The 12,042-nt window shown below is 35.7% G+C and overlaps 1 protein-coding gene across 1 annotated transcript; it reads left to right on the top strand.

The window, feature by feature from the left end:
* The first annotated feature begins 3,348 nt into the window (after positions 1-3,348).
* On the top strand, positions 3,349-11,543 carry LOC110965799 (solute carrier family 35 member F2-like). Its single transcript, XM_022214954.2, is given in 10 exon segments — positions 3,349-3,493; positions 4,426-4,531; positions 5,096-5,178; positions 5,181-5,267; positions 5,505-5,629; positions 6,419-6,578; positions 8,183-8,339; positions 9,220-9,272; positions 9,364-9,518; positions 10,829-11,543. Coding segments are annotated over 9 exon segments (1,107 nt in total). The 5' UTR covers positions 3,349-3,493; positions 4,426-4,442; the 3' UTR covers positions 11,027-11,543.
* Positions 11,544-12,042: the final 499 nt, after the last annotated feature.

Below are 12,042 nucleotides of genomic sequence, written 5' to 3'. Positions count from 1 at the left end.
ACACTAATTAATCTGTTGTGTACAAAACATGTTTACTAATGAGGACAGCAGATACAAGTTAAGCAAAATTTAGTTGACATTGCCACATTTCCAACATTTGATTCCCAAATGAGTAAATCATTCTATACTCAGCACTGGAATCAACCTTTTCAGCAGACTCTGTGTGTTTTTTTTTTAAATAGTACAACGTACAATATGTGCTCTTAGGCTGCAAATGTTAGTCAGGCACACACATTGTTCAAGCTTACAGCATAATATTTAACATGTACTGAACAACAAACGGGCTGCACAGTGGGGTAGTGGTTAGCACTTTCGCTTTGCAGCAAGAAGATTGCCCGTAGGTGTGAATGTGAGTGTGATTGTCTGTCTGTATATGTAGCCCTGTGACAGACTGGAACCTCACCCCCCGCGACCCTAGTGAGGATAAAGCGGTGTATAGAGAATGGCATGGATGGATGAACAACAAACTTGCAACTGCACAATGCATTTCACTATATAATTATAATATGTATAACTGCATTTGTGACAAATAAATGTCTTGAATCTATTAAAAGTTATGTTTTATATTCCTGAACTGTCACAAAGCTTCTCAAAATATATTTTTTTAGCACACAAACATGAATCTTAGAAATAGTTTTTATTTTGAAATATATTTTTGTGTATTGCATTAGATTATTTTGGGGTGTTTGTTTGTTTCATCCATCAGTGACTTATTTGGCACCAAACTGGTTCTATAATACCCATCTTGTGTAGCTGAGGACAATTTCTCACTCTGGTAAACAATTAAGCTCCGTTCTTTTCTGACTGATTCTATTCGTCACTCTCTGAATTCCTATTAAAGACACACACACAAGTATTTAATTGCGTTTTTGCCATTATTTATTCTTTTTATCACCTTACTCTTTTTTTTATGTCACTTCATGCATTTTTGTTATTTTTTAAGAGAATACTACTGCCGCCCATAGTCACCACAAGAAATACAGTACATACTGTCAGTAAAACACTGAGCGTCATTGCTACCAATCATCCACAATGGTAGCTGTTCTGAGGCCATCACCAGAACTGTTTTACTTTCCCAACATTTGACGTCATATTTTATCTCTCAGTGACCTTTATTCTACTCTCAGCAATGCCTGTTCAAAAGTAATTCTGCCACATATAGAAGAATGGAGCAGAACTGGAGATACGAAAACAATATCTGTGCAGCCTCAGGGGCAGCTATTGTTTTCAGTTTTCAGGCCTGTTTGTTATCATTCTTTCTCGGTCTCACAATCTCAGTTCAAACCCCTCTTCACGCTGGAGGAAGGATTTAACCGTCACACAAGAATAACAAGAGACGGTTTGACAATCTGTGTGGTTTCATGGCAGACGAGACAAATCTGAAGGTTAAGACGTAGAAGTAGAAAAAATGCTCAGAGAAATAAACAGCTCCTTGAACATTCAGCGTCATTTTCAACATAGTTTCCTGTGTTGACACAAATATGTCTTATAATCAGTGCAACAAACTGCTCTGTAAGTTGAAGTGGCAATAGGCGTAATTTTAAAAATGTCCATCTTTACATGTACAAGTCTGCATTTGCCATTTTATTTGAGCTGAAATACAGACTTATGATTTTGAGATTAAATAGATGAAAAGAGGTTGTAGTCTCTCCAAAGCTCTTTTGTCATCCACTTTTCATGTGTCTTTGGTTGCTTTGTTGGTTTAGTTGTGATTGTTTTGCGATTTTTTGTGTTTTTTCTATTTTTTTTTTGATAATTTTGCTTTTAAAGTATGTTTACATTACTTTCCATATTTGTTCTCTTGTCTCCCTTTTAGAGATTATTTTCTTCTTTTTGTTGTCTGTTTATGTTTCTTTGTGGCTGTTTGCACAGTTTTCTTGTCTGCTTGTTATCGTTTTGCATCTCTTTGTTGCTGGTTTGCTTCTATCCAATGTTGTTGGATAGAATCTGTTCATTGTTATTTTTTGATCTTTTTGTGTCTGTTTATAGTTGTTTTATGTCTGCCTGTAGCTTTTTGTGTTATTGTGATTATTGTGTGGTTTTATTTGTTTTTTTTACCTATTTTAAAAATAATTTAAATTTACATCACTTTGTACCACTTTTCTGTTTCCTTGTGCCTGTTATATGCATTTAAGTCTCTGTTATCTTTCTGTTGTTGTTAATTTCACTTCTGTAGTCCATTGAGTTCCTTTGTGGTTAAGTGCATCTATTGTTTCTATCTAAAGTTGTTTATGTATGTGGGGGATTATAATTACTTACATGTCTCTGTATTTTTCTAATTTGTTTGTCATTGCTCTGTTTGGTGTTATTTGTGCTCTGATTGTGTGTTTTTGCATCTCTTTTTATCATTTTGCATATATGTTTATGATTATTTGCATCTTTTGCAACTTTGTTTTTCAGTTTATATGGTTTCTTTGATTATTTTGCGCTTTGATTTGTCTTTGCCTGATTTGAAAACTACTTTTGCATCTTTTATTAATATTTTACATCACTTTGTCTTTCTGTGTTCATTTGAGTGTCTTTGAGGTCGATTGTTAGTTTAAGTTAAATATTTAGTTTTGCATCTTTTTTGTACCTCATTTGCTTTATCCAAAATGTTTATATTGTGTTTGTGATTCATTTCTGAATCTATTTTTGTCTCTAGTAGAGTTATTTTTTTTATCTGTTTGTCATTGTTGGTTCTTGTGTTTGTTTGTACTCTTTTGTGTGTTTTTGCATCCCTTTTCATCATTTTGCATCTATTTTTTTAAAATAATTTTGCGTCTTTTTTTAGGTTTTAGGCCATTTTGTAATCATGTTCTGTTTCCCTCTGGCTGTTTGTCCCTTTTGATGGCTGTTTATTGTTCTCTTCATTTTTAATCACTCAGCTTTTATACTTCAATTAAGTTTGTTCATTAAGTTCTGTTTGTTGTCTCTGTTTGTTATTTGCATCTATTTCTTTGGTGCTTTTCTTCTTTTCAAAAAAAAGTTTTCTGTGTGTTTGTGAATATTCTGCATCTCTTTGTGTTTCTTTTTTAGTTGCTTTGTGAATGTTTTTGATGAACTCAAGGAGATTGCTTTAGTTTTGACCCCTGGCTGGTAAGTCAGTCCTGTAATTCATCCACATATATAGCTATAATATATTAATAATGTCTTGAAAAAAACATAAAATGTGGTGCAGTAGAAGTATAAAGTTGAATAGAATGAAACTACTCGGGTAAAACACTTAAAAATTGCAGTTTAATTGTGGATCTGCGCACATTTTGAGGAATAACGTTGGTTGTCACTCTCATCAGCACCACGCCAAGTTTGACTGCACGGAGAGCACGTCAGTCAGCTTATCTTTAACCAATCAGAGCGCAGGAGGCGGGACTAAGGGCCACGAGGTTAGACTGATTCATACCGGTAGAAAAGCAGCGTGGATCCGTTCATGGTGCGGATTTGGGCAATATGATATTTTGTCACAGCTAGAAAACGTCCGCACATCTGTCCTGACATGACTGAAAAGCAAAACGTATGTATGAATGTATATAATTTTGATTTATCTGCACAGAAGCTGATTGTATTTCATTTAAGCTGTTGGTATTTTAGCTGTCAGTGGCGGTAGAGTACAATAAACCAGACTTCATTTAAAAAGTCATAGTTTCTAACATTTTTATAGTTATCGCCAGTAATTCTTGTGGCTGAAACGTAAATAGATGCGTATTCCAAATCAGTGGGGGCTTTATTAATGGTGGGATTATAGCTGACCTAAGTGTGGCTTGTCATTAGTTCCCTGTTCACCTACTTATTTCCCTGAATTCTAGTGATTTTTTAACTCCATAAGTTATCTTTTTGCTTGGTGAAAAGAATTATATAAAAGAAAACATGAATTTCAGGCACAGTGTGGTAATTATTGCGTATGCTACAATGCTTTCATTCATTTATTCTTCTGTAGCTTAACTTTGCAATGATTTTTCTTTAATGCAACTTTTCTTTCATGCTTTTTTTGTTACATGCCTCAATATTTGAAACTGAATACTGAAATCTTTTACTACTGTGTTTGAATCCCAACACCTCAATGTAGATGTAGTTTTATTTCTCTGTGCTTTTCCTTTGTTTAGCCTTTTGGCTGACTGGCTTTATAATAATGTCTTCCTAAAAGAATCCTCCTTTTTTGTTTGTCTGTTAAAGCTCCTATTAAACTCTATTTTAAAATGCGCTATATAAATAAGGTTATTGTGATTATTAATATTATTAGTGCCAACTTGTTTTTCTTCATAAACTGTATTTTGTACACGAATCTATCTACCCCATAATCTGAGTGAGAATCATTTTATGAGGCACAGTGCATTCCTGTGGAGATTTTGCACCATTTTCTGCTTGATAATCTGAATATTCATTTTGAAGGCAACTAATTCTTATTTTTTCCAAGGTTTTAATCTTTGCGCTCCTTCGTCTCTCTAGGTTTAGCTCTCACAGAGATGGAAGGGCCAGAGAGGACAGAATGTGTGGGAAATGGAGAATCGCCTGTGGTTTGTACAGTTACAACCTTGAGAGACGTCTTCACATGGTGAGCACTGATATAGCTGTTTAGAAAAGATCTGTCTGTGATTTCTTTTAATGTATTGATCTGTTAATCCAGATAAGTTGGAGATGTTTTCATAGGATATGTAAGTGCCAAACCGTGCGGGGGAATTGAATTTTCAATGAGGTTTTGCCGAAGAGAGAACTGGGAACAAATCACAATAACACAGGTGTGTCATTACTGAATCCAGTCCTACATACTTGGTGAACAGGTGGAACTTAATCTGGTCAGCTGGATGTACTTTTAGCTAACTCTCGTTTGATTAGTTTGTCAAAGTCAAAGTTTGTGTTTTTGAGATGCCTTCAGTGTAAGCAGTTTTGGTCATGGAGAGATTTATTTGTCTCAAATTCAAAAGCAGACAAACAAGAACTGAATATATTTTGATGGTTGTACGGGTGGAACTTATTTCTTACATTTACAACACATGATTGATCACAGATGAACCCTGAGCTGCTGAGCCAGAAAACCAAAGAGCTTTTCCTTCAAATTCAGCTTCTTCTTCTCTAAAAACTGTTGTGTTTGTGTGTTTGACTCGTGATGTCACTGCAGGCGTCTGCTGAAGACCATCCTCATGGGGCAGTTCCTGTCCCTGCTGATCTGTGGGACAGCAGTGAGCTGTCAGTATCTGGTCAAGGAAACGTTGATACTCCCATGTTGCAGAGCTTCTTGAACTACGCCCTGCTGCTGCTCACCTACACCTCAATCCTCATCACACGCAAAGGTCAGACTGCCGCTCACTCAGAGTATCTGTTAGTCATCTAAACTCTCTCTAATATGCCCACACTAGATTTCAAAATATTACAGTATTAATGTTACAACATTAAATTTAAGAATGATCTCATAGGGAAGTAGATGGAAACAAAATAGAGACTGTGGAGCAACAACTTGCAGAAGGACTAAACATATTGTAGAAGTTGCATTTAGAGGAGCTTGTTTGAGTTTAATATCTGTTTTACAGGTGATGGGAACATCCTGCAGATTTAAAGACCAAGTGTTGAAGTATTTGGTGATGGGTGTGCAGATGTGGAGGCAAACTATGCAGTGGTGAAGGCGTACCAGTACACCACCCTGACCAGTATACAGGTACGAGAAAACCACCAACGCCGATCTTATTACTCTGTCAAGAAACAGCAGAGTTATGTGACAATCAGTGTACATTTGTCTCTCTGTCTGTCTGTTAGAAACATTACTCAAAATAAACAAACGGATTTAGATAAATTTTTTAGGGAAGGTCAAAAATGAACCAAGGCCCACCTCATTAGATTCTTGCAGTCATGTGCTTATAGTCTGGAGCCACGGATGTGTTAAAGATTTCTGTATCATTGTGAGATAGCAGCATGGCGTCACTGTAACCATGACAACAAGTGAACACTACATCAGCAGCCTCCTGACGATCACATGATTGTTATCCTGCTACAAATCCACCGCTGCAGACTTATCAGGACTTATCCTTCAGAAATGATATTATTGATATATTTTTATTTAAAAAATGCTTCATTTCTGATGATGCCATATGGGGGAATGAACAGCCTTGGCAGAGTGCTGCACTCTGAGTGCTTTCTAGTTGCTATATAAATATATCATGTGTCAGTCTGTCTACAATATTATTTATGATAAATATTTAAAATATAAAGGTTAGGACTCTCCACTCAAACACTCATTCTATCAATTTAGTGAAATTTTCCTTTATTTTCATTTTTCCCCAAATTTTACAAATGACACAAAAATCTGAATAAATCCAAAAATCCAGTTTCAGTTTTACATTTATTGAGTTGTGACTGTTGATGCCAAACACTCCCACTACGTGTCATGTGATGTGTCTTTCCCATTCTGCCCTCTTAAGCCAGTTAAACACCCGCCTTTTTGTTTCAGCTGCTGGACTGCTTCGTGATCCCCGTGCTGATTGCTGCTCTCCTGGATCACCTGAAGACTCGCTACAAGCCGGTGCACTTCGTGGCCGTGATGGTGTGTTTGTTGGGCGTGGGGGCCATGGTGGGAGCCGACATTCTGGCTGGAAGAGCCCGGGGATCCGGTAAGGACAAGTTGTTGTTCTTAATGTCAAACGTAACCCCAGATTAAAGCACTGAATCATGAGCAGCTCTTGATTTAAAAATAAAAAAAACATTCTATTGTAATCAGAATTACTGTCACATTTGTGGACGTTGATTTGAAGATGCTGAGACTTGTGACCTTAAATGTGTTAGAAGTCTACTATTATGGTTCCATGAACAGCAAGTAATGTCTGGATGGTTTTTTTACATGTTTTCCTCACTGTGAGCTCATTTTTCAAAGCAGTATAAAGTCCTGCACTCTATGGAAACAGCACAACCATGACTAAAAGTAGAGGAAACTCACAAATGTCTTCTTGTGCAGTATGATAGTTATTTACTCATAAATTAAATTATTGGATTATTTAGTGTAAAAAAAAACAAAAAAAAACAAGCAAAAACAGCATTTTGTCCATAAATGTTAGCAGCACTGTAAAATCATGCTAACTCTACATACTACAGATATTTTACTACTTACATTTTAATTTGTTCATCTAGTTTTCTTCCGTCTGCTCTGCGTAAAACACTTCTGTAGTTCGGTCAAAAAGAATCAGTGAATTTTTGTCACATGATTGTCTGTCAAGGCTTATTCATCGATGGCTTCTCAGTTGTGCTAAGGAATGTAGTTTTTTTTTTTTAGTTCTTACAGAATGTGGTTAGAGCAAACAGTTAATTTTTGACAAAATTTAAATGAGATGTGTGGTGAAATGAAAGAAGGTGTTAAAATGCTTCGTTTTTTTTGTTTTTACAGTTTTATTCTCTGATAAATGTGATTTTGGAGAATTTTTTTTTTAATTTTGTGGTTCAGAATGTTAAATGTTGCTCTGAGTCTCACTTTATTCGCACACTAGTACACTTTATTGAAGGTTTATTATTGAGGTCACATCTTCTACTTAAAAGACCGAAACAGGAACTGGAATTATCCTTTAACGTAGTTCTTGTTATTGACAGTTTTAATTCATTTTGACAACATTGTGCTTCTTCATTGGAGGCTGCTTCGTGAATGTTCTTCTTCTTGTTCTTCGTCTTCTTCTTCATCTTCTTTGTCTTCTTCCTCTTTGTCTTCCTTTATCGTGTTCTTAATCTCTTTGTCTTCGTCGTCTTTTTCGTCTTCTTCATCTTCTTAGTCTTCATTGTCTTCTTTGTCTTCTCGATCTTCTTAGTCTTCTTCTTCATATTCTTAGTCTTCTTCGTCTTCTTCTTCTTCCTCGCCTTCTTCATCTTCTTCTTGTTCTTTGTCTTCAGAGTCTTCACCTTTGTCTTCACCTTTTAGTCTTCTTCATATTCTTAGTCTTCTTCGTTTCTTCTTCACCTTCTTCATCTTCTTGTTTTTCATCTTCTGTTTTTCTTCTTTCTTCATTGTCTTCTTCATCTTCTTCTTCTTCATCTTCTTTCTCTTCTTAGTCTTCGCCTTCATCTTCTTCTTCATCTTGTTCTTTATATTCCTCTTCTTCATCTTCTTAGTCTCTTCATCTTCTTCCTTGACTTGTTCTTTATATTCCTCTCTTAGTCTTCGTCGTCTACATCTTCGTCTAAGTCTTCTTATTATAATAAAACGTGTAACTCCTGTCCTTGTCCCTATGTGCAGCTACTGACGTGATTCTGGGTGACAGCTTGGTCCTGCTCAGTGCTGCCCTCTATGCTGTATCCAACCTGTGCCAGGAGCACACGGTGAAGAACTTGAGCCGAGTTGAATTCCTGGGCATGATGGGACTCTTTGGGACTGTCATCAGTGGCATTCAGCTGTGAGTTCACGTTTAAATCCCCTTTGTGTCATGAGTTTGTTCTTACCTGCCGGAGCCACATGCCTCAAACAGAACCAGAAAACAAGAAAACAGGTAATATCACTTGCTTTGTCGCACAAAGACGTCAGTTTACGTAGTAATTTATCCGTAAATGTATGCGAAGTTAACTATCAGATTAACTGCATTTAATTTTAGCTCCATCCTCTAAGACATAAAATCTTTCGCATTTCATTGTTGGACTCTTACATTGAAATAATGAGCACCACGTAATTACATTTATATACATTCTTAATTAAAATGAGGAGCTGTCATTACTGTGGGTGTTTGAATCTTAAAGTGGTTTACACCATTTGAAACGTAAGACTTTGTGCTTTCTATTGATGTAAAATTGGAGCATTGCCATTTAAAATGCAGCAGCTATAAATTCTTAATAGTTAAGAACTTGGATCTTTTGTATGTATAGCAAAACATGAATGAATTTGTAAGAAGCACATATAATTTTAAACATACTGTGTACTGGACATTGCACCATGTTCAGCCTTATGTAAGAAGAAATTAAAAAATACTATTTAATCTAACATAGCTTAAATCTACACTGTAAATATTAAAAATCTGTCAAAAAAAGGAAGCTCTGATTTTTACTAGTTTTTGACTGTCAATTAATTGTAAAGTTAGAAAAAGAACTGGGATCTTTTCGTTTGTTTAACAAAACATTAGTGAGCCTATAAAGAAGCAAAAATAAGAAAACAAATTACTTGTAGTTGTCATTGCACCATAATTAGCCTCATGTAAGACAAAATTAGAGATCAACTCATACTGAACCTAAAACTCTGATCTTTTGTGTATTTTTTCCTCATCCTTCTAACTTTTCCTGCTGCAGTGCCGTCCTGGAGACTCACGCAGTCGCAGAAATCAAGTGGGATCTTCGCATTTGTGAGTAAACTTTCTGTTCTGTCCGGATCAGAATGTTTAATAATTAAAGATGAACCTGAAACGTAATCGCTCCGTCGTCTGTCGGTTGCAGCGCTGCTGTTTGCCGGTTACGCCTTGTGCATGTTCGTGTTGTACAGCTTCATGCCGGTGGTGGTGAAGATGACCAGCGCCACCGCAGTCAACCTCTCTCTGCTCACCGCTGACCTCTTCAGCCTCTTCTGCGGCATCTTCCTCTTCCACTACACGGTGAGAGGGATTTTTATTCCAGGTTAATGGGCTTTGGGAATTTTGTTGCCCTTGAAATCTGAAAATAACCATCATAAGAGGGACTGTCTGTTTTAGAATCACAACAGTAGAACTAAATTACTTCACAAATTTGAAAAGGAATTAATTTGTTTCTAAACCAAGATAATATTCATGACTAATTATAAAAATGTCTTGAAATTTGAGTGTTCAGAACAGGAAAATATTAGAGCTCATGAGGAGTTTTTAGATGAGTTTTTTTGTCTTTTTTCTCACTGTAGACTCATTTTTTTACTCCAATATAAAGTCCTGAACCTCTATGGAAACAACACAACCGTGACTGGAAGTAGAGAGAACTCAGAATGGTCGTCAGTGCAAAATGACACAGTTGTAGTCCCAAAATCATAAAAAATAATGAAACAAAAGTTGAATTTCTTAGATTATTTATTTTACAAAGAAAACAATAATGGTGTGCGTATTTTATTACAGAATTAATCTTCACGGTTTTACTAATACTGGAAAGAAATATGACTATATATTAGAAATATATCACTTTTTCCTGCAGTTCAGCCTAAAAGTCGATACATTTTTGTCACGTAACTGTTGATTTTAACTGAGTCAGTAATGGCTTCTCATTTGCACCAAGGAGTGCAGAATTTTTTTTTAAACATAGTCTATTTTGGTGTAAATGCCTTAATGGATTGTCTCTATGGGAACAGCATAACCACAACTAGAAGTAGAGAAAACTCACAATAGACATGTAGAATCAAGTGATTTTTTAAATAAAAAAGTCACGATTTTAAGCTTGGATTTGGTTCATTTTGACTGTATTAAGAGTAGTTCAAGGACTGTTTGAAAGTTGAAAAATCAGGCAGTTTTTTCTGGATGATTATGAGCCGATCTTCAATTAGGCTTTGATTAAAGAGACTGAACACTTAATTTCAGGATAATTTGAACTGACAAGGGTCGTTAATGTGTAGACTAATGACTAGAAGTAGAGAACTCTGAAATGACATGGTTGTAATCCCATAAATCCTAAAAAACAAAAACAACTCAACGAAAGTTAAAGTTCTTGGATTATTTTTTCTACAAAAATGGAAAGAAATGGTGAACATATTAATTCTGTAATTAATATGTTCACAGTTTTTCCAGCAGTCCAACAATACTGAAAAGAAATGTGGCTTTGCGTACAGCAGATGTTTTATTTTTCACGTATTGATTGAAAATGTCGGTTGCGACCTGCAGTAAAATGGAGGCTCACACTAAAACAGAATCTTGAGCGTTTGAGTAACATCATCTGCCCTGTGTCTCAGTTCTCAGCCCTGTACATCGTCTCGTTCGTCGTCATCACCGTGGGTTTCGTCATGTTCAACGCCGTCCCGACTTACACGGCTTTACCCGAAGAACCCGTTGAAGTTTCCGCCGACCAGACGGCTGAGAGCTCCTCGGATCACCTGCTGGCTGCAGACTGTCAGAGAACTGAACCACTCACTGCAGTCGCTGCACTATGACCACAGAATGGGATTATTATTCCCTTTGTTTTGATCCGTTTATTACAGAAGTTCATTTTCCTTCCTCTAAGTTCTCCTGTTTATGATGCTTTGCTTTTTCTTTTTGGAGACATTTTTCATTCCTGCTGATGTTACATCATTTTAAAAAGTGATCAGATGTCACCTGTTACTGCACTTCTACTTGATGTCAACTTGTTAAGCACCAGTACGACTCTTATTTATTGTTCCAGTGACATTTCACTCCTTTATTTTATTATTATGTCTGTTGTATTGCAAAATATGTGCTGTTTTACTATCCACTGACACTTTTTTTTAATTTGAAAACCGACAAATCAAAGTTATATTTTTGTTGCCTCTGAGGCTGTTACAAAGTTTATCGTCATGTCTTTTGGTAAATTACCAAATATACCATTAATCTCATGGCTTTGTTTGCCCTGAATTTCCAAAAGTATATTATATTAGTATGCAGGAGGAGTTTTACTTTTTTACTATTAAATTCATTTTTATATTCTTTTGAGCGTGTGTCATGTCTCAGCTATTTCACTCTTTAAATCGGTTATTTTACAGACATTTAACTGCAGTTATTGCAGGACCAACCAGTTATTAGCTTTAGGGGACAATTACCTTTCACAGGGATGATAGAGGTTTGCAATGAAGCTTTAAGAAATGATAAAAACGACACTTTTGTGGCTTATCCCTGTATAATATTCAATAAACCCTATATATATTTGTTTTAACTATATAAACTATATACTACATAAACTATGTATATTTAAAATAAAGACAACCTGTAAAATGTCAGTAAATTGCTTTAAAATTTGTTTTACAGTGTGCTTTTAGGCAATCAGAAGTCATTATAGGCTGTTTTTTTATTTCCCTGGTGTCTGAAAGCTTATCTTTTCATACTTGAAGACTAAAAACAACGATTTGGTATTAATATATGTGTGAATTTAATTTAATTTACAAATTTAATGTGAGAAGAATTGAACCAGAAACATTTTGCAGTGCACACCCGC

The sequence above is a fragment of the Acanthochromis polyacanthus genome, chromosome 17 (genome assembly GCF_021347895.1).
Source record: "Acanthochromis polyacanthus isolate Apoly-LR-REF ecotype Palm Island chromosome 17, KAUST_Apoly_ChrSc, whole genome shotgun sequence".
In the NCBI taxonomy this organism is placed as follows: domain Eukaryota; kingdom Metazoa; phylum Chordata; class Actinopteri; family Pomacentridae; genus Acanthochromis; species Acanthochromis polyacanthus.
The sequence above is the reverse complement of the archived record's forward strand: the minus strand, read 5'-3'. Positions and strand labels throughout refer to the sequence as shown.